Source organism: Lemur catta, chromosome 12, assembly GCF_020740605.2.
Source record: "Lemur catta isolate mLemCat1 chromosome 12, mLemCat1.pri, whole genome shotgun sequence".
Taxonomy (NCBI): Eukaryota; Metazoa; Chordata; class Mammalia; order Primates; family Lemuridae; genus Lemur; species Lemur catta.
In genome coordinates, this window is record NC_059139.1 from 4,734,264 (window position 1) to 4,755,388 (window position 21,125).

The 21,125-nt window shown below is 43.6% G+C and overlaps 1 protein-coding gene across 1 annotated transcript in view; it reads left to right on the forward strand.

Annotated features, from left to right (window-relative positions):
- Positions 1–21,125, forward strand: part of ADCY2 (adenylate cyclase 2) — a 365,223-nt gene that overhangs the window by 184,211 nt on the left and 159,887 nt on the right. The window contains exon 4 of the mRNA XM_045565786.1: positions 20,843–20,992. Within this exon, the coding sequence (XP_045421742.1) occupies positions 20,843–20,992 (150 nt within the window). The remainder of the gene's footprint in view (positions 1–20,842; positions 20,993–21,125) is intronic.

Consider the following 21,125-nt stretch of genomic DNA (forward strand, 5'->3'; position numbering starts at 1 on the left):
TTGTGATTCATAACTCTCATAGCCATATAGTAGCTTCTTGGGAGAAAGATTGTGTCTACTATTTCTATGAATGTTTTTATAGCCTTCCAACTGGTACATTCCACGATGGATTTGCCTGTTCTCAAACTGCAGACCTTCATGCATAGAGCAACCTCACTCCTACCTTTTAACACTTCGCTCAAGGTCCACCTGCAGGAGGTCTCCTTGAGTTGGTCTCATCTAATATCCAACCCACCTCTCCCACTTAAATCTCTCTTGGCATTATTGTCTTCATCAAACAGTTAGCCTTTTTCAGGTTGTTCTGAATTCCTTCTCTTATTGTTTTGCCAGCTTATTTAAGGTACATTTCATAGGTAGCTTTTATATGTGGTCTCAACTTATTCATTTCTTTACACTAAACATTCTCAGTAAACTGCATGTAGCAGAAGCTTCTGCTGTAACACAGGCAAGGCTGTGTTTACTGACTCAGTTGGGTTGTACCAAACACATGAGTCAGCCTTACATTTGGCTGCAAGAAGCAGAAAACCAGACTACGGAGGCTTAAACAAATGGGAATTTTTTATTTGCCTTACATAAAGAGAAGTCCAGAGGTAGAAGGGATGCCAGCCTTGATCTAGCAGATCCATGAAGTCAGGGCTGATGTCTCCAGGAATCCATTGGCTTTTCTCTCACAGTCCTAAGGAGGCTGCTGTAGATCCAGCTATTTCATCTATATTCAAAGTGAGCAGAAGGAGTAGGAAAGGAGAACTGTCCCATGAACTGCATCTGCTCCTTTTTATTAGGACATCAAAAGGGGCCCCAGAGGCCCTTCCTCCCCTCAAATCTGCCTTCACTGACCTCCTGTTCATTGCTATTCCCCGTCACTGGAGAGCCTGGGAAAGCGGATGTGTGGATTTTCAGTACGTGTAGTGGGAGGTGTCCGGGGAGAAGCAGGTGGGAGAGTCTTGACCAGTTGACAACAGCATGTGCTGGACCCTCAGAGCTTCTTTAGTTGGGCCTATGCCGGTGCTCATGTGTTGTCACCACTCCACCTAATGGCATCTGGCATCTCGTGCCAGAACTATTAAGAACAGCTGTTAACTTAGTGGGCAATAATTAACTCCAAGGTAGATAAATCACCAGGCTGAGGAATTGTTTCCCTTTAAATATACAGGCGAACGCTGCTTCGAATGTGGTGCTGTGGCCCCCTCCACGGATGGAGAGCCCAGTCAGTGCAGCCGTGTTGGAGCTAGTGTTCAACCTGAGGAAGGCTGCCATTTAGATGGGAAACATACTATGTTTATGAGCATACCCACCAGTGCAATATAGTGTGAGAAGGCCAGGTGCCCACACCTGTATTCTCAGCCCTTTGGGAGGTAAAGGTGGGGGGATCGCTTGAGGCTAGGAGTTCAAGACCAGCCTGGACAATATAGCCAGACCTCTTCTCTACAAAGAATAAAAAAATTAGCTGTTTGTGGTGGCATTTGCCTATAGGGAAAGGGGATCTCCTGAGCCCAGGAATTTGAGGTTACAGTGAGCTATGATGATGTCACTACATTCCAGCCTGGGCAACAGAGCAAGGCCCTCTCTCTAGAAAAAAAGGATAAAAGAAAAAATATTCAATATGTAGAAGAAAACACCATCATTAGGGCCAGGGAAGTTTCAGGTATGGTCTCTGCTCTCATTCACTCAGAATCTTCTCCCAGCGAGTGACAATGTTCTCCTTTAGGCATGTGTCCAATGGTGATGTGGGGGTAGAACTGGAGGGAAAATGTGAAAAAACCAAATTATGCAGGTAATATTTTATATGCATTATTAGTTCAAAATTTAACTTATGAAAATATTAATATTATTTATGGATGAGATGATTTCACATTTAAATCTAAATTTGGTCAATGATCACTTAAGTGCAACATTTATGACAGTATTAGCGAAGGCTCCACCTGGGAGCATTCTTACAGGCCCTGAAGGTGATCCACCTGTTAATCCAAACGTTGTCAGATTTGCCAATTCAAATGCTATGGTACTCAGGATGCTGACTTGCTCCAACAGAGGAGGAAGGGAATGGTATATAGTATCAGAATGCTGATTTATTAACTAGTTCCAACTAGATGGTTTTTATTTTCCATTTGTCATAGAAACTATGGGACGTTTGCTATTTACTTTCAAAACAAAATATATACATACTCTATAAGTATGAATTCTATAATTCTGAAAGAATATATTTTAAAAATATTTCTTTAGCAGTTGCAGGAAAACCTGTCCTCCCTAGAATATAATCTCTGACATCATGCTATGTGCAAATTGCCTTCCATCCCTACCCCTGGTCTTAGCTCACCCCTTGTGTGGGGCCTCTGAAATGCCACCTGCCCTGTACAGGTGTGACAGCCACGGCTGGGCTCTTACTGATCTCATTCTGCCCTCTGTCCCCCACGGTTCCCTGCCCCTCCACCTCAGCTTTATCTGAGTTTATTTTCTGGCCCTCTTAACTGAGGTCTTCATCTCCCTTCCCTAATCAGTGCAGCAGCCCTTCTAAATTAGTGGAAGGATGAATTTCCTGCAGTTTAAAAAATTACACCAGGCCTTGCATTTTTAGTTTGAATAGGGAAGCCCACCTCCTGTGGAGGAAGTTCATCTTCATTAGCATTAGCCATTATTCAATCCATTATTAAATTCTCAGCTCTTCTCTCCACCTGAACTGTTTCTTTGTTCTGGAAGTATCCAAGTTTAGTCATCTGCTTTTTATCTGACATTAATTTCTACATTGGGAGTGCGCAACATATTCACTCAGGGAGGTTTATGTTAAAAAAAATAATAACTACTGACTCTCCTGGAGTCGGCCCTGGGCACATACATGTCTGTTGCCAGCTGGTTCTAATGCACAGCCTGCTGCAGAGCTGAGGTGCCACGTGCTCTCTTGGGGAAAGGACTGGTGAAGCTTTATTTTTCCTTTTCAATTGCTAACGAAGAGTCAGAGATATATTTGTATGGCACTTACAATGGACAGCATGCTTTAAAATGTCATGTCTTTGCTTCCCTAACCAGAGCGTAGTTTATGTGTGAAATTGGCATCTGTATACTAGGGTGATGTTTTCATTAGATTCATTATAGTTGTGAAAGATGGTGAAAGTTGTGTATAGAATTCGATGTGATTTATGTATTACAAAGCAGGAAAGATACATAGACTAAGAAGGGTATATTTAAATATATGGCTGAAGGAGTCATAAATATATTGGTCTTAATCTGAAGAATCATGTCATCAAACCAAAGGTAGGTCTCCTGGGGAAGCCTGTCCACCCAGGTAGCATCTGTCCACCTGGGAGACTTCAGTTCCCTGAAGGGCATGGCCTTCAGTCCTGAGAGCTCCGAAGTGTGATCCTGGACTATTCCAAACTTTATCAGATTTGGGATGCTGACTTGCTTTAACAGAGGCACAAAAGAATGCTAATTAATTCAACTCAGATTGCTAATTTATTAATTTATCATGAGGAATATGACTATCAGGTAGAACAGATAGCTGTGTGAAACTACCTCTCACAATCTCTCTGTAGCAAGAAGCCACCTACGCTGGTTTACATGCTTGCAGTGGTGTTTCTGGACCTTTTTCCATCATTACCCTCCTAAGGAGCCTTTCTGGATATATTTTTTCTAACTGACTCCTCGTGACATTTTAATAGCAGAGGTATATTGCATGTCTGTTTATGTGATGTGTGCATGTGTGTGCATTTTTTTTGCCCTTCTCAAGAACCAATGTTTGCCCCCGTGGGGGTGACTTGGCCCCACTGAGAATCTGTGGCTTAAGGCATCAAACTCTGAAAGCCTAAGTATGCATTTCTACTAGAGGATGCACCAGCCAGGTGGGCCAGGTGCTAAAATCAGCGGACAAGGTGCTTCCTCTTGGAGACAGTACCCTTTTATTCAGAGACAGGTCTTTTTCCATGTTTTCATAATTAAAATCCTCACCACCCACTGCCCCTTCCCCTTTTTTTATGCTCATATCCTTTTTTTAGATGTTTTAGTTTATCCAACAGATCAGAGTAAATCTGGCCAGCCTGGGAGGGTTTCATTCCCTTTCAAATAATAAAACATCTGTCTGCATGGTTTTTAGCTTAACTCCAATGGGATAATTTCAGGTCCAAATTCTTCATGTCTCTTCCGGGTATCATTTACATGGGTTTACTGAGGGGACAGCATGTTTATGTCCACGTATAACCCTGATGTTTAGGGTTAATATCTTATGAAGTAACTACAAAGCTTTCTCACCAAATATGAAAGGCAAAAAATAGATTGAATTGATCTAAGACCAAAAATCATATTTAAATATAAGTCCATGAGGGCAGGGATTTTTACCTTTTTTGTTTGTTTACTCAATAATATTTTTTGAATGAAAGAATATGTGTTTATTCACTACATGAATTCAGGTGTCTCCAATTCTGATGCAGTAACTCATATAGATATGAGGGATCATATTCATTCATTCACTGACTATTTACCAGTACATGTCATCATAGACCCTGTGCAGACTACCCAGTATGCACATAAGGGAATACAACAGGTGGGGGCCCTGCCCTCATGGGAGGTGGAGCAGAACAGGAAAGACAGACAGTAAGCAAACGGATAAATGTAAGACTATTGCTTTTGACAGGTGAGATTGGGGAGATAATAGGGAGCACTGCCGGTGAACAGCGGGAAGGCACCCACAGAGTGTGCTCAGGGAGCACTTGACACAGAAGCCAGGGATGAGAGAGAGAGGCCCCGCATGGGGAGAGGGCCAGGTGGGAGCTGGCCAAGTTGGCAGACCCCAAAGCAGGGCTTGGTGCCTGGAGTGGAGCTGGGGGGCAGGGCATGAATAGAATTCCAAGATGCAGACAGGGGTGGGCCATATAGCATCCAGCGTAGGATACATCCCTGAGACGTCAAAGTGGAGAGGCCACTCCTTTGAGTCTAGGCCCAGAAGAAAAGTCTGGGCTAGAGGTGTACATCTGGGCATCGGTGCTATTTACATGGTGTTAAAGAAGCCAGGTATATGGACGACATTGCAAGGGAGAAATTGGGGGAATTTAAAGAGAAGGAGACCTAGATGCAGCCCTGGGAATGCCAATATTTGAGCTAAGCCAAGTGGAGTCAGCAGGATGTGCAGACCCTAGGGGAACATGGTGCCGAGGTGACCGAGACAGGCTGGGGTTCTCAGCGGGAGAAAGTGACCAGCTGCTTACTGCGCAGGAGTGAGGTTGGGGGAGCATAGAAAGGAGTCGGGGGTTTGGAAAGCTTGAAGGCAATGATTGTCCTTGACAAGAGTGGTTTTGGTGGTGTCTTGGTTGCCACACGGTGTGAAATGGGATAAGGAGAGTCAGGGGTCAAAGCAGTAGAAAGAGCCTAAGTAGACCCGTCTTAGAGGCTGGTATAAAGGGAAGATGAGAAATGGCAAAGATGGCAGATGCGTGAGATGAGGGAGCGTGTTGCTGAGTTGGGAGTAGCTCACTTACTGTTGGGAACGATTCCCAGAGCGGGAGATGGATGATACAGGAGTAAGTGGTCAGGAGTGAACTAGTGCCATAGCTCAGAATCCCTGTTGCCTGGTGACAACTGATAGTCAAGGTGCTGGAGCAGGTCTGTGCTTTTCTTATGCATTGAGGTAGAGTTAAAAAGTGTTTTTCTCATAAGTTGTGAAATTTTATTTTCAAATTTGGTCTAAATAAAGGAATTTTTAAATGCTTAATCTAAAGTCGAACTGGTTCCTCCATTCCTGTGCTACTCCCAAGTGATTCTGATGCCACGCACGGCTTTTTCTCATCAGCATCTTTCACTGCGGTGATTGCTATAGAAATCCTTGAGGTGTGAAAACTTTGCCTGTAGCAAGCACAGAATTTCAATTTTTCTGTAAGGAAAACAACTCTCAGGGCCCCCTGACCATGAGAAGCTCTGAATTGCCTTCCTCTTCTTTCTTGTGTAAAGATGATTTCTGAGACCACTCTCTCTCCTTCAAATTTTTAAACTTTCGATAACCATTTTTGATGCTTCTGTTTAATTTCATATTCCAGTTAGCCTTGAGAAATCAGAAAGAAAGATACTAAATGTTTTTCAAATAGTTAAAATTATGTGAGAAAGTAAATAATTCTCTGATCAGTTAAGGTTTGTTTCATACACGACACACGCAGACTTCTTTAGTTGTCACCTAGGGCGTACACCCTTTCTTATGGTCCTTAAAAATGTAGAGCCTCTGGGCGAATTCATCTAATGGCTTTACTCTTGATTGTATCTAATAGTATTACACTTGATTTTTTAGTGGGCATGTTTATTATGTAATATATCCACTGGAAAATGGAAGTGAATATTTTTAACTTTTTATACTCATTCTTCAAAATTCTAGTAGCCTTGGTTGGATTTCTATTTTATTCCTGGCTGGCAGTATCTCTTCACGCCACCAGGAAGCATGTTAATTCATCCCAGAAATACATTTAGACTTGGGAACACTAGTGAGTTTTTTTTGACCATGACAGTCGAAAATGAGGGTTGGGGGTTTATCTCTTATTTTTTTTTATAAGCTGAAAATGTGTGTGTGAAGCCCACCCTGTGGAAAACATTGTCATGCTTCCCAAGAGAAGTCTGCCTAGTAAGCGTAAGAGTGTAATTCTTTTACAAAGCACAATGGCTTTGTTGGGCGAGCGATTTAAAGCTCATTCAGGCATAACAATGAGATAGTTCTAGAAGTTGGACCTGGACCCAAATTAATGCAGTGGAACTTTTTCTTGTACTCTCCAATGCCCGGTGACACCCTGGCAGTCTTAGAGTAATAAGGGCCTCTTAAAACATCTTATTCCAGAAAAGCGAATTTAATTGAAATGCATTGTCAGCAATACAAAGAGGTCTTAATCAAACATTTCCTTCTTCCCCAAAATGTAATAGTTCCATTTTTTTATTTTTATTCTTAGAAGTGTTTCTGAATTCCTCGCAGTTGGATACCAGCAAGACAAAGAAGGGCCTAGATCCTATAAAAAGAAATCATTTCCCATTTAGAAGTCACTTAATTAGGTATTTATAGCATCATGCAATATAAATAGGAAACCACATGTTATTTCTTCCAGGAAGACCAGTCAGTCTTTATGCATTTCAGTGAAATGACAGAACAGTCAAATATGTGGCTTTTGGTCATTATGCAATGCAGATGCATGGGTGTCTTTGGTTGGGTTCCCCAGAAGCAGACCTGAGATGGAGATTTGCATGCAAGGGGTGAATTGGGGGTGCTCTTGCACAAGCCTGAACCAGAGTGAGGGGAGCAGACAGGAAAGGGAAGAAGCTGAGCAAAGGGTGTGGTGGTTCGGATGGAGCCTAGTCTCACCTGACCGCGCAGGAGAACTGGAGTGTGAGTTCCGCACAGAGTTTGCTCTGGCCGAATGCTGGGCTGCTGTGCCCCTGGGCCTGTCCGTCATCACCTATTGGCTACTCCGGGAGGGAGGAGGGAAGACGGGGCTAAGGGTGAGAAGGGGAGAGGTGAAAAGGTAGCTCTAGTCCCCCAAGGGCAATGGCTGGATGAGGCTGCACACAGGAGCTGTTAGCTCGCAAGCTGAGCTATGAGGTGGGCACACTGGAGAAACCACGGGGATCTCAGGAAACCAGGGGTGGCAGAGGCACACATAGCTCACCAGCAGAAACACAAGCTAACATGGTGGCGTCCTACCCTCAGAGCCTCCAGTCTGGGGCAGTTATCACCTAGTGGGTGAAACTTCATGAAGGACATTCTTGCACCAGCTGGTTGCTGCAATTCCTTTCTGCCACTAGCTGCCCAGTGAGGGCACACTCCACAAGTTAAGGGCTCAGACGTCCACAAGGCTGCCTTTCCAAGGCCACCTGCACGTCTGAACAACTGCCTACAGATTCCAGGTACTCATGACCCTTTCTGGAACATCAGCGTGTCCACCAGCCGGGAAGCTCCACTGAGCCTCAGTGTCCAAAGTTTTTCTTGGTGTTTCATCACATAGCGTGCACATGCCTGACTGAATCATTGTCCGTGTGACTGAGCTCAGTGTCCAGCCCAGAGGGTGGGTTTATATCCCATGGCTCGAAGCCTCGGCCCCCTAATCCGCGGCTGCTCTTTCAGATGACCAGCCGCCCTCCCCTGAGTCATCTTATCTCTTGACATAAAGTTAGGTGTGACCCAGGACTGGTGAGGAACGGAATCGTTCCTATTACTCAGGAAAAGCCAAGGCTCTGGTCTCCTTCCCAGAAACCAGAGACGAAGGCCAGTCACAGTCTTATCATATAACAGAAGATCCTCTGTGGAGTCTGTTGTACATTAAAGTTACCTACACAGAGAAGGCACCTCGAGGAGGTAACCCAGAGAGCGTTGGGAGGACAGGCTTTGAAGAACGAGCAGGTCTCAAATTTGACTGGTTTGAGCAGTAAATACTACCTCTTGGATTTTACCTAGTATATTTATATTCTCCAAAGCTAATTCTAGACTGAAGTGCAATGAGCCTCCTGAGTCTAAGGAGTGTCCACAGACAGGGTGGGTCACGGGGAACAGAAAACAAAATTGTTCCGGTAAATTTGGGGAAGGGGGTTATATCGAAATATCTCAAATCCCATTTTGTTTAAAGTTTGGTCAGGCCTGCAGGGGCCAAAACGCTCTCACTGTCCCCTCTGAGTGACCCATCCCTGCCCCCCTGCATACCTGCTCTGCTCTTCCCTTTCCAAAGACCAGCTTCCCAGTCCACCTTTCTGTCGGTTCCATCCCAGACTGCCCCGCAGGGTGGTCTCAACCTACAGCGTCCTCATCCCTCAGCTTCCTGGTCAGTCCCTAAGACTGAAACCCAAATGCCAGGACAGAGAATCTGATCGACTTAGGGGTCCTCCTTGGGCTTTGTTGGCTGCGGATTTGCACAAGATCAAGATAGTGAACTTGGGCTGAAGCGTTCCTGTTTGCTGCTCCAGGTCCCTAGTCACTCCTCTCGCCCTGCTCTCCTGGGGAGGCTGCCGTGAAGCGACCGTCACCCGTGCCTTTGTGCCTCGGGTTGGGCGAGGCAGGCGGGCGGCATGGGCAGGACACTGCAGGGCGGGAGGGGAGTGAGGGCAGGATTCAGTCCTAGCAGCCTCTGCCCGGTCACAGGTGGCAGGGACCCTGCTCCTGCCGGCCCACGTGGGTGGCAGCCGACTCTCCCCCAGCAACGTCCCCGTCCCCTTGTCTTCTCAGACCCCCATGTGGCAGCAGCACCTCCACTGCTCGCCCTTGGGTACTTCTGCATTCCTGGCTGCTTTTCTTGATCCTTGCCAGTATCTTTTAAAATTGTCACTTCGTGAGACTTGATCTCTTCTGTCCAGGCCACCTTCGAACTTGACCAGGATCATGGGGTGTGCTAGATTGCTGCTTCTCATCTCAGAGAAAGACAAGCAGGCAAGGGAGGAGGGACCTGCTACTGTCTCAACGTTTGCAAAAGGGACTATAGATGGCAAGTCCGTCATCATTTTAATAACACTATTTACTTTATTTAATTAATTAATATTTACTTTGTTGAAACTCTGTTTCCTTAGTGATGTGGTTTTCAAACTGTATGCCAGGACACCCTGGGACAGTCCGGGATAGTTTACATTTTCAAGGGAAATACAGTGACACTCAGCATCTGGCAGACTTTGGGCAGAAGGCTCTTAAGTTCGTAGTTTCAGCATTAGATCACACTGCATTCCTTTGTTGACACTGTATCTTTGCAAAGCTGGCTTTTTAGTTGTTGTTGTGAGCAAAAAGCAGTACCACGCAGAAATCGAGATGCAACAGGAGACGTAGGTGGCAGTGTTGAATCGGAAGCCAAGTGTTGCGAAGTTTTGCAATGCTCAAGAGGCACGTTGGCTACTGACAGCCTATTAGTAAGTCACCGTGGTTATTTGAGAATGAAGTAAAAAATATATTTTATTTCAACCCATGGTGGCAGTGGTTATTATTTGCAACAACTACTAAGTTGTTAGGGCCTAGTACTTAAGTTGTTTTGACCTTACTGCATAATAAACAAAACTGCTGGGAATTTCCTTTGGTTGAGAAGCAGTATAAAAAACGTTAATGAGACACTAAGGACATTATGAACCAAGAAAACTTGGGAACCTCTGCATTAGTGGTTTTATTTTTGCAAGCAAGCTTTATAAAAATGTTAGAGGAAGTATGCTCAATTTAGCACTGGTCTTCCTTCAATCATAAGTACCCCTGTGTTCTCATAAAGAAAACTAACTAATGAGAGTTCCTAATAGCAGAATGTTCCAGCGATCATCCTGAGAACCTAGTGGCAGCAGTTAATGTCACCTCCCCAGCTCACGAGAAGCTTGCCTTACGTCACCTACTCTTGCTTGCCTTCTTGGCTTTTATTGTTGGTTAGTTTTATTGCATTTATTCCAGTGATGATTTGGGGGGTGTACATGATTTAATTGATTATTAATAAATGTTTGCCAAATATTTGTTAAATGAATGAAGTGATTTAATGAAGATCTCATCTCAGTTCAGATTAAACCATCATCTGTGGTGTGTGACATTTCTGCAAAAGAGCTGCCAGCCCCAAATTTCTAACACATGCCAGTTTTAACTTTTAAGTGGGTTCTCTGATGACATATAAATAAAATGTTTTTAAAACTCAATATCCTGTTGTTATGGACTGAATTGTGTCCCTTCTAAATTCATACGTTGAAGCCTAACCACCTCAGAATGTGACTGTATTTGGAGATAGGACCTTTCAAGAAGTGACTAAGGTAAAACAAGGTCATTAGTGTGGGCCCTAATGCCATCTGATTGGGGTTCCTATGAGAAGAAGAGATTAGGGCACAGAGACACCAGGGATGTCTCTGTGAGAGACAGAACAGAGAAGGGACGATTAAAGTTCTGTGTTCTGAATGTCTGTGCCCTCCAAAACTCATTGTTAATTTTTTTAGGTTATTAAATATGAAATGTCTGATTTTAAATCAAAAGTTTAGTTTATTGTATCTCAAACAAGAAGCAGTACAATGAATCCAAGTATGCACCTAAACTATGGACAGTTTTGCCATCATAACGGTGGCTTGTTTATGCCAGCCACGAAGAAGCCAGTGGCAAGGAAGTCATGAAAGGTGTTTTCCACAGCTTATTGAGAATTGAATATTTTTTCCTTGCAAGCAGTGGTCCAAAGCCTGGGAGAAGTGGTAGTCAGTTGGTCAAGGTCTGGTGAATATGGTGGTTGACAGAGAGTTTCCAAGTCCAGCCTCTGTAGTTGGAGCAGCTTTGTTTGTGTGACCTGTGGTAGACAGTTGTCTTGCAAGAGGATTGGCCTGTCTCTAGTGACCAATCTTGGCTGCTTAATCACAAGCATCCTCATTATTTCATCCAGTTGGTTGCAGTAGACATCTGCTGTAATCGATTGACCAGGTTTCATGAAGCTGTAGTGGATAATACCAGCCCTGGACCACCAAACAGACACCAGTAGCTTTGTTTGATGAATATTCAGTTTTGGACTGTGTTTCGGCATTTCATCTTTATTCAACCCTTTGCTAAATGCTTGTGATTGTCAAAAAGAATCCATTTCATCACACATAACAACAGTACAGTGTAGAAATGGTTTGCCTTTATGTCGTGACAGCAAAGAAAGGCAAGTTTTGAGATGATTTCTTTCCTGACGCTTGTTTAATTCACGCAGTATCCATCCATTCAGCTTCTTTACCTTGCCCATTTGTTTCAAATGGTCCAATATTGTTTGAATAGGAACATCAAACCTTGCTGCTAATTCACATGTAGGTTAAGATGGATTCTCTTCCACTACAGCTTTGAGCTCATCATTATCCACCTTGGTTTCTGATCACCCACATGGCTCATTTTCAAGAATAAAATGACCAGAACAGAACTTCTCAAACCATCGACATACCATGCATTCATTAACCACATCCTTCCCAAACACTTCATTGATATTTTGAGCTGTCTGCTTTGCATTGATTCCACAATGGAACTCATATTAGAAAATAACACGAATTTTTGACTTATCCATGGTTTCACAAAAATATGTGAAAGATAATCACAAACCAAACCGTGAATTTAAAAGAATGAGGATGCATTAATACCTTCACAATAAAAATAAAACAAGAAGTGTCAAAGTGAAATGCCAGAGATATCAACTGTCAAACTTAATACTTAAGGAAATCAGACATTTCATACTTAATAACCTTATAATTGCCATTTTAACAGTGTTAAGAGGTGGGGCCTTTAAGAGGTGATTAGGGCCAGAGAGTGGCTCACACCTGTAATCCTAGCACTCTGGGAGGCTGAGGTGGGACTATCACTTGAACTCAGGTATTATAGATCAGCCTGAGCAAGAGCAAGACCCTGTCTGTACTAAAAACAGAAAACTTAGCTGGGTGTGGTGTTGCATACCTGTAGTCCCAGCTACTTAGAAGGCTGAGGCAAGACGATCCCTTGAGCCCAGGAGTTTGAGGTTGCTGTGAGCCATTACAAGGTAATTAGGCCATGGTGGGTGGGCCTTCATGAGTGAGATTAACGCCAGTGTGAACGGTGAGCCCTTCTGCTGCCCGCCGGGTGGAGACAGCAAGATTCCTCCCTTCTGCAGGCTGCAGTGCCCAAGATGTCATTTTGGAATTAGAATTGCCAAACATTCCAGCACTTTGATATTGGACTCTCCAGGCTCCAGAACTGTGGTCTGATACATTTCTGTTGTTTCTGAATTACCCAGTCTGTGGTGTTCTGTCGTAGCACAAAATGGACTGAGACACAGGGACACAGCACAAAGGCGGCCAGCTGCAGGACAAGGAGGAAGGCCTCGGCCATACCTGCCTGCACCTGGGTTTCAGGCTGTAGCTTTCAGAACTGTGAAATGATAAGAGTCTGTGATTTAGGCCACCTTGTCTGTGATACTTTGTTGTGCAGCCCAGCAAACAGATACACATGTTAGCAAAGCCCACTCCTGTTGATTCTGGTCATTGAACGCTGTTGACTGGGGAAAGCAGCTACAGGCGTGTCCGTTTGGGAGACTATGAGGTGCCACTTGGTGTCTTGTGCAGGACTAATAGATGTTCTTTGGTAGAAACTGACCAAAAGTCAGAGCGTGGTGCCATGGATTTAAACACTTACCGTTGCATTCTTACAGAACATGGTCTGCAGAAAAACATACAGTAGCAGAGGCAGGAAGGTGGCTGAGGGAACCCCACAAGTACACTCAGGGGAGATTCTGCTTTTAAGCACATTCAGCCTTTGACTGTATCCAGGGAAGTTGCTGCCAGACATCACCTTTCCTAATTAGCATCATTAATGAAACAACCAGAGTTTAGTTGCTAATAGGAAATTTGTTGTTCTCCTCTTTGCAAGTGGTTTCAGTTATACATCAAAGCAGTTATTTATTTTTATTTATTAATTTTTTTATTTCAGCATATTACAGAAGTACCAATGCTTAAGTTATGTATATTGCCTTTGCTGTGACTTTGTGCAGCATATTTTGGTCAGCAAGAAAAGAGCATCCAATCATCCCAAAGTAGGCCTCGTGACTCACAGAGCTCACTGTCTTTCTCCTTTATTTGGAGTCCATGACTGTTTCTCGGGATTCTGCAATCTGTCACTTCCTTATGGATGCACTTACCGTCATGCTTAAGTTCACAGGCCAGATTGGCCAAGCTATGCCTGTGTTATTCCTATACCTTGTGCAGTCTCACCCCTGCACTGTCATTCACACTCCGTATCCACCGAATATTTCTTATTCAGTCATAACCGGCAGGGCATAGGGCACTTTGTTTTGTTTAATTCTACATTTGTCTTCTGTTGTATAGATTGTAAATTGGGTTAGAAGTAGGTCATAGTCCCAGTTGCAAATGGGATAGCAATGCAAAGGTACCTCGTGTACCCAGAAAGGGCATTTACCACTTCCTGTGCGCTATGTTAGTGAAAGGGAAATACCTACCTCACGTATCATTTTCTCAACCCGAACTAGATGTACGGTTGGAGTCTCTGATAGCCTTGGTCATGTTTTTAAATGAACCTGAATACCTGTTGACTTTTAAATTTTTAAATGAGTGGATGTGGATCAAATGTGTCACCTGTTAAGTGGTGATGGATGAAAAGAATTATGGATGGTGTTTAAATGAAGCTAAATTCATTGATTCAGATTAATTAGAGAGACGATCTGCCTAAATTAATGAGAAGTCTAAATTGTGTTAAAATTTATTTTCTGTTCTCTTTTTAATGTTAACAGTCATGTCCACTGAAATCACCAGAACTAGGCAAATTGTATCTTGGTTAGTGTAGATCCTTAGGAGAACTGATTTAAGACTAGTAAAATTATTATTGCAATTAACATATAATTGCATGTTCCTAAGATTTTTAAAAACATTGAGACACAATACTTACAATACTTAAAATGTGTCCTCCTGTTCTGACATTACTGTGGAAGAGAGGGTTTGGGAAGACACAGAGAACAGCATTTAATAAGCCTCTTGGAAGACCCAGGACCAGTTGGTCCTTTGGGTTTTGAAATAAGCAGGTGGAACATTTTTGGAATAATTAACACCCATTCAGCTATCTGGACTCACAAAGACCAAGGAGATAATGACTTCTATCGGGCATCAGTGGAGACGTAAAGTTCAGTTCATCATCGATTTGTTGGCTGACAAAATATCAGAAGTAATTATCTACACAATACATGCCAGCCTTCCACTGGCTGGGGAGTGATGCTCACAGGAGTGCTTTGCAGTCACAGGTGCTCTCAGAATTGGGCCTGGAGCTGTGCTGAAACAGAAGGAAGCAAAGAAAAAAAGGTCTGATAGCCTTGCTTTGCAGAAAAGGCCTGCAGAAGTCAACCACGAAAAGAGAATGCCTGGCCCCATTTGGGATGCAGGAGTAGCGTGATAGAAGTTACAGCGACAGCGCTTCCCTCCCTTTTAACTTATCATAAAGGCCTAAGAAATCCCCGGGGAGAACTGTAAAGCTCCATATGCCTCTTTAAAGATATTTCCTCATAGAGCTTCATTAGAGGGTTCCTTTTTCTTTTTCCGTTTTTATCTTCGCAACGTCCCCACACAGCGCATTTGTTTGGTCCTCTTTCTCCCCGTGGGGGAGGGGCGAAGCCCTGAAGCCAGGCTTGCTCTGTGTGGGGTCAGAGGGAAGGGACGGGCAGTGAGCAGCGCCCGCGCCCTCCTCTGCGGAAAGGAGAGGGAGCCGCGCATCTTCCCGGGCGAGGCTTGTGCTGTTTCCTTCCACGGCGCTCTGGGTACTGGAGACTATGTTTTTCTCTTCTCTCTTGTTCTGAACTATTATTCAACCCAGGCTTCTCCCCATCAGTTTCAAGTTTGCACTCAATGAGTTGAGAAATTTGGTTTCTGTGTGGTTAATTCTGCTTTCCCTTCTTGGAAGGAAGATGGGTTCTCAATGACTTAATTTGTCCGGAGAACTTTCTACCAAGATCCTGAGGGGGTTCTGGGCTTATCTCTGCCAGCTGGCTTTGAACGGGCTGCTGAGGCACCTCTGGGAGGAGCAAAGAGCTCTGCAAGCTGGCACCCTCATGTAGTTACTGTACCAGACTTGAGTCCTGTCTATGTATAAGATCCTTTAACCCTTCAGCCCAAATACAGCTGGAGAAATAGCATGATGCTGGCTATTCAAAAAGACTTAATAACAGCAGATGCAGTTTAAAAGAGAATAATGAAAATAATAATCCTGACCAACCATACTATCTATTTTGTAATGGCAGCTTCCATCGAAACCCAAATTGCATTTGACTCCCAATTGTCAATTCCAGTTTTTTAGCCCAAATCCCTAATAACATCCATTGTTGGAGTTGTTGCTCTTTCAATTTTGTTTCTACCTTTCCTTCTGACTCCACTCCTCTTCATCTGGAGGGATTTCCGATTACAAGAAGGATCTAGCACATGACCTCTGGATCCTTCATGGTATTGACCAAGCACAGCATCTCTGACCGTCACTAGATGACTGACAGAGAGCGGAAGTCCTGAGGCCATGGTACACGGCCAATCTGATTCTTAGGGGGCTGCAAGGAATGCTAAGGAGATGGGATTGGGATCCTCTGCCATCGGGTTTGAGAGATCAGTTAAGGAAAATTCTACGTGATCATTTCTCCCCTGAGCAAGAGCCATGTTTGACGTAAGCCAATTCTGATGGTGACGAGCCCAGTGAGCTTGCTGAATCTCCATCCCTAGCTCCCATCATCAAGTTCTTGTCTTCCCTTTTATTTTCCTTCGACTTACAATTGGCGTTTTTGCATATTTATGATCTGCTTTGTTTTAAGCTGCTTTGTTTTAACCTGTTTCAAATGCTATAACATCCTTTCTCCCCTGACACTGTGCAGTTAGTTCACAGAGAAAACCTGTCCTTAAGCGGTGGCATTTCCCTCACCGCCAGGAGCCCTGCCTCACCCCCAGCATGTGTGGGTGCTGCCTGCTATCCTCTGGGACCATTTGAGTTTGCCACCTCTAACATAAGATTAAGAATTGGAATTTCGAGCTCTTTAAAACACATAATATCTCAGAATCCTGAGGGATCTAAATGTCCACCTAACCCGTGTGATAATTTCTCAAATGTTTGGAGAGAGTGAACTGACAACCTTAAAGGTCCTCTTCCCAGGTGACATAATCCTCACGTGGGTCACACTTTGGGTCACACGGTCTTGCTGGGAGCAGCCTGACCCTCTTCTTTTGTCTAAACACGCACACGTGTGCTGAACCAGTTACAGACACCCTGCACACGTAAGTCTCCAAGAGCAGCCACTTAAAGTAACTTTAAGTGATGTGAACACGTTATAGCATAAGATACACATGCTTTAAAAAGGAGAAAAATGCTAGTTTCTAAGTAACACATGTCTCTTTAGAAATTCCTTCCCCACCCCCTAGTAGGGGGTCGTATTGCGCTGCAGGAATCTGACTTGAGGCGTGAGAATTGGGCTGGTGTGGGAGGGTGGTCTTGAGAGCCTTGTCTGGCCTGGGGCCAACCCTCAAGTTGCTTAATTTTTTTGGACTTTTGTTTCCTGGCCTATGAGATGAAATAATAAGACATGTCCATGCCCCTGGTTTTGTTGCCTTCTGTCCTCTTGCAGGGGTGAAAAGATATAAGGTGCATTTGGAAGAAAATGATGATCACTGTGCAAGAAACAAAAGCGCAATTTCTCCATAGACACTGGCCTTCCCACCAGCACAGGGTTTTAATTTGCATCCTCTGAGATTCACCAAGAAGTGTTGACATATCACCCCACATTTACATCAAGCGAGGACAGGGAGTGGGGAGCAGCAGGGACAGCCAGCCTCTGTGGGACATGCTGGCGCGGTTCCATTTGCACAGATTCCAGACCCTGCACCCTGCTCGATTGCAAGGCCTGGTTTTAATCTTCAGGGCAAACCTTGACTGGGGTTATTACCTTAAACAATTTCTTTTCTTCCAAGACATCTCGTGGGATGCCAAGTTTCCTCTCTTGTTCTCTGACAGATGTGAGAGGAGCTAAATGAAGCAACAACAAGATAAAAGAAGACATCAAGACAGTATGATGTTATAAAACAAACTCAACATCATGAAAATAGGATTTTTTGTCATATGTTCTGCTTTAGCAGTCTTCTAGAAAATAATATGTTTTGATACTATTACTGAAAAGAAAATCTTAACCTAATCACTTCTGTGCTGCCCTAGATTTCATACAAAGTCATTACATGAATGCACCACTTGGCAAGAAAAATGCTTTAGGACATCAATCATGTTTGTAAATGTGTGTCATGATTAAAATGCCACGGTTAATTCTATTAACCTTTGAGTACAGTATTGCAGATTGAAATCAGATATCAGGAAAAGGCTTATCATTTGATAAATTTTCCATCAGAAAAGAAATTCCATATTTTATTTGGCATTAAGGCTCTTAGTTGTTTAGCTCTTAAATGTTTTCCTTTGAATATGTGAATACAAATCAGTAAATTCAGTTTTTCTCATTATCTATAGCCAGGAAAGGTTCAAATTACATTTTTTTGAAGCAATGCAGTATAAATGACTCAGAGAAGGTTTTTCCTTAAGTTCCATGACAAGGCAAATGTGCCAATGTAACGAGGCAGTCAGAGCATAGTGGCTGGAAGGCAGGGTCTGAGGAGAGCGAAGCCACACTGCTGTTCAGAGAGCTGCCTCTTGCTTTGGACAGACAAGCTTCTACTGTGGATTGTGGGGAAACTTCCTAATGGACAAGGGATGGGTCAGCCACACTGGTGATGTGCTTGGGGCCCAGCAGACTAGGGAGTCCCCTGACTTCAGTCTGCAGGGAGAGTTGTGGCTTGGAGGTGGCAGTTCTCCATGCAGGCTGCCCCAGTTATGGGAATAAAAGGCTACAGCAATAAAGAAAAGAATTCTGACACTGAGGGCAGACGGTTCTGTGGCTACAAGGCCCACGAGGCCAGGGGAATTCAGAAGATAGAAGTGGGGAGTGGGATTCTAGGAGGAAGACAGGAAAAGACAATACTTGCCATTCCAGAGGATGGGGACGCACGTTGGGGTTTCGGGGTTGGTACCAAAGCACTCCATTTGCTCTCCCTGCTGTGGGAAGCCAGGAGACAGGCGATGATGACTTTGCTCAGTTCTGTTGCTTATGCTTGGTTCTTAATTTGGAGAAATTTACTTCCTAACATGTTGATAGTTATGCTTTGAAGGCACTTTTGAGGAGGAAAATAAAAAGCTGTCATGAAACATCACTAAGTTATTTTCATTATTATTTCAGCTACTCCTAATAAGGAAGGAGGTGGTATTTTCTCATTCTGAGCAGCATGGTTTGCATTAGCTTTTCTCATTTCCTGCATTCTTTGGTGCACTGTTCTTCAGAGCAAATCTGGCGATGACAGAGTCTGAAGCATTTTTAGCAAAGCAGATGGTCATTTTGCAGGAGCAAAGTGTGGCAGGACTTAATTTACGGCAAGCCGTTGGCCACGGCACTGGGAGCGACTCAGGCTCAGCTGGAGGAGGGTCCCCTCAAGGAAGACGGCAGGAAGGTCACCAGGACTTCCCATGTGCTTCAGGCCTGACATTAGCAGGGGAGATGTATCGAAGCCTGGCAATGGGGAAGAAGAGAGCCCCATGGCGCTAGCAAATGTGCGAAGCAGCACTGAGGACTGCCACGTTACTCCCTAGCTCTGAGCTGCTGCACACACTTACACACAGATTGTGAGCACACATGCCTTCAACACAGAGCACATGTGTGACATGCATATCACATGCACACACAGTGCACCTTACTCAGGTGTACAGACCACACACAAATCACACAGTTATACATGCATGCCACATGCTATATCATGCACAATTACATGCATGCAGCCCATGTGACTATATCACTCACAAATCACACATCCAAAGCACATGCATATATCACATACAAAGCACACACACAGAAAAATACCCAGTAAATATTTTATTCATCAGTGCTAAGGGAGGTGAGATAAATACGGATGCATATAAGGACTTATGAGGGGTTACCTGAGAGAATGTGGGTGAGCTATGGGAACTCTCTGGCCTTAAATCTCTGTGACATGAGTGGGTTACATGGGACAGTGTTGAAGCCCCCTTTAGTCTGCATAGCTCTTGACCTCCTTTCTGTGGGGCTAGGCCCGAACTCACAGGAGCTTGCTCTGTGTGAATAGTACACTCCCTAATAAGAAAACACACTGAAAAGACCATTGTCATACACTGTTGATAACAATAGAAATGGAACATATCTGGAGAGCCATGTTGCAGTATGTATCAAGGATTTAAAAACATTCATCCTTTTTGACTCAGTACCTTTTCAATAATCAAGTCTAAGGAAATGATCAAACATGAAGCCAAAGTTTTATACATGAGGTTGCCCCTATAGCATAATGCAAATGCACAGTATATCAATAAAATAAGTACTGGACAATATGAACATAACTAAATGATGATACAGTCATAGAACTGAATATTATTATCTAAGCATTCAAATCCTGTTTCTATAGAATTTATCTGATCTGAAAAAAAAATTTAATTAAATTTTAAATCAAAGCAAAGCACAAAACTACATTCAGAATGAACTCAGACCTTTTGGAACAAGATAGAGGTCTTGACAAAACAAAGTATGGCACCAATATTGAGAATACAGAGAGAATTGGAGTGGGCAGACAAGGCCATATGGACAGCAAGAGTGTTCTTCCTGGGAAGGACAATTATGGATTATTTTTAGTTTTTCTTTACATATTTTCTGTTTTCCTCCCAAATTGTTGTGACATGAATTGTTTTTATCACCAAAGGAGTAATGAGTTACATATTTTGAAAGGCTACCATATTTCTACATAAACAAAAGATAATGGGGAATATCACTTATCAACATGTACAGTTTTGGTTATGTGGGCAGTGTGTATCAGTCACCTGGTAACACAATGCTGTGTAACAACTATGAAAGCTCAGTGGCACACAGTAACACACTGGAGGTTGGCTAGGGTATCTGTGCTGCATGTATCTCTCATCCTGGAACTGGTGGCCTGAGCAGGACATGTTCTTTTCTTGTGCATGTTCAGGCACAAGAAAGTGACCTGAAAACACTCAAGGTCTTCTAACTCTGGGCAGAATCTGGCACATGGTTATTTCTGTCCACATTGCATTAGCCAAAGCACAGCAAATCACATGGCTGAGCCCAAAGTCAAGGGCGGGACAAAAGTCACCTACCAAAGGGCATGAATGCAAGAAAAGAATACAACCCCTAATGGAGATTGATGTTTTCTGTTAAGCAAATAAAAATGTTAGTTTGGAATCAGAAGTAAAATTAACTTCCTGCAGTTATCTCTTTGAAGACTGTTGCTAATGTACATTCTGTTTTTATTGCCTTTGTGAGTTAGAAACACTCACCCCATTGAGCAGCTCTTTCTGTCTCTTTAGATCCTGGCCAACGTGATCATTTTCATCTGCGGGAACCTGGCGGGAGCGTACCACAAGCACCTCATGGAACTTGCTCTGCAGCAGACATATCAGGACACGTGCAATTGCATCAAGTCCCGGATCAAGTTGGAATTTGAAAAACGTCAGCAGGTAATGCAGTTTCAATCTCATGTCCACGTTATTTTAGGCATTATAAAAATGATGTTGTTGCTGTTAATATCAAATATGGACTCCATTCATCCATGGCCCTCAGAAAGAAACCAGAGCAGCTGATTGCCTGTGC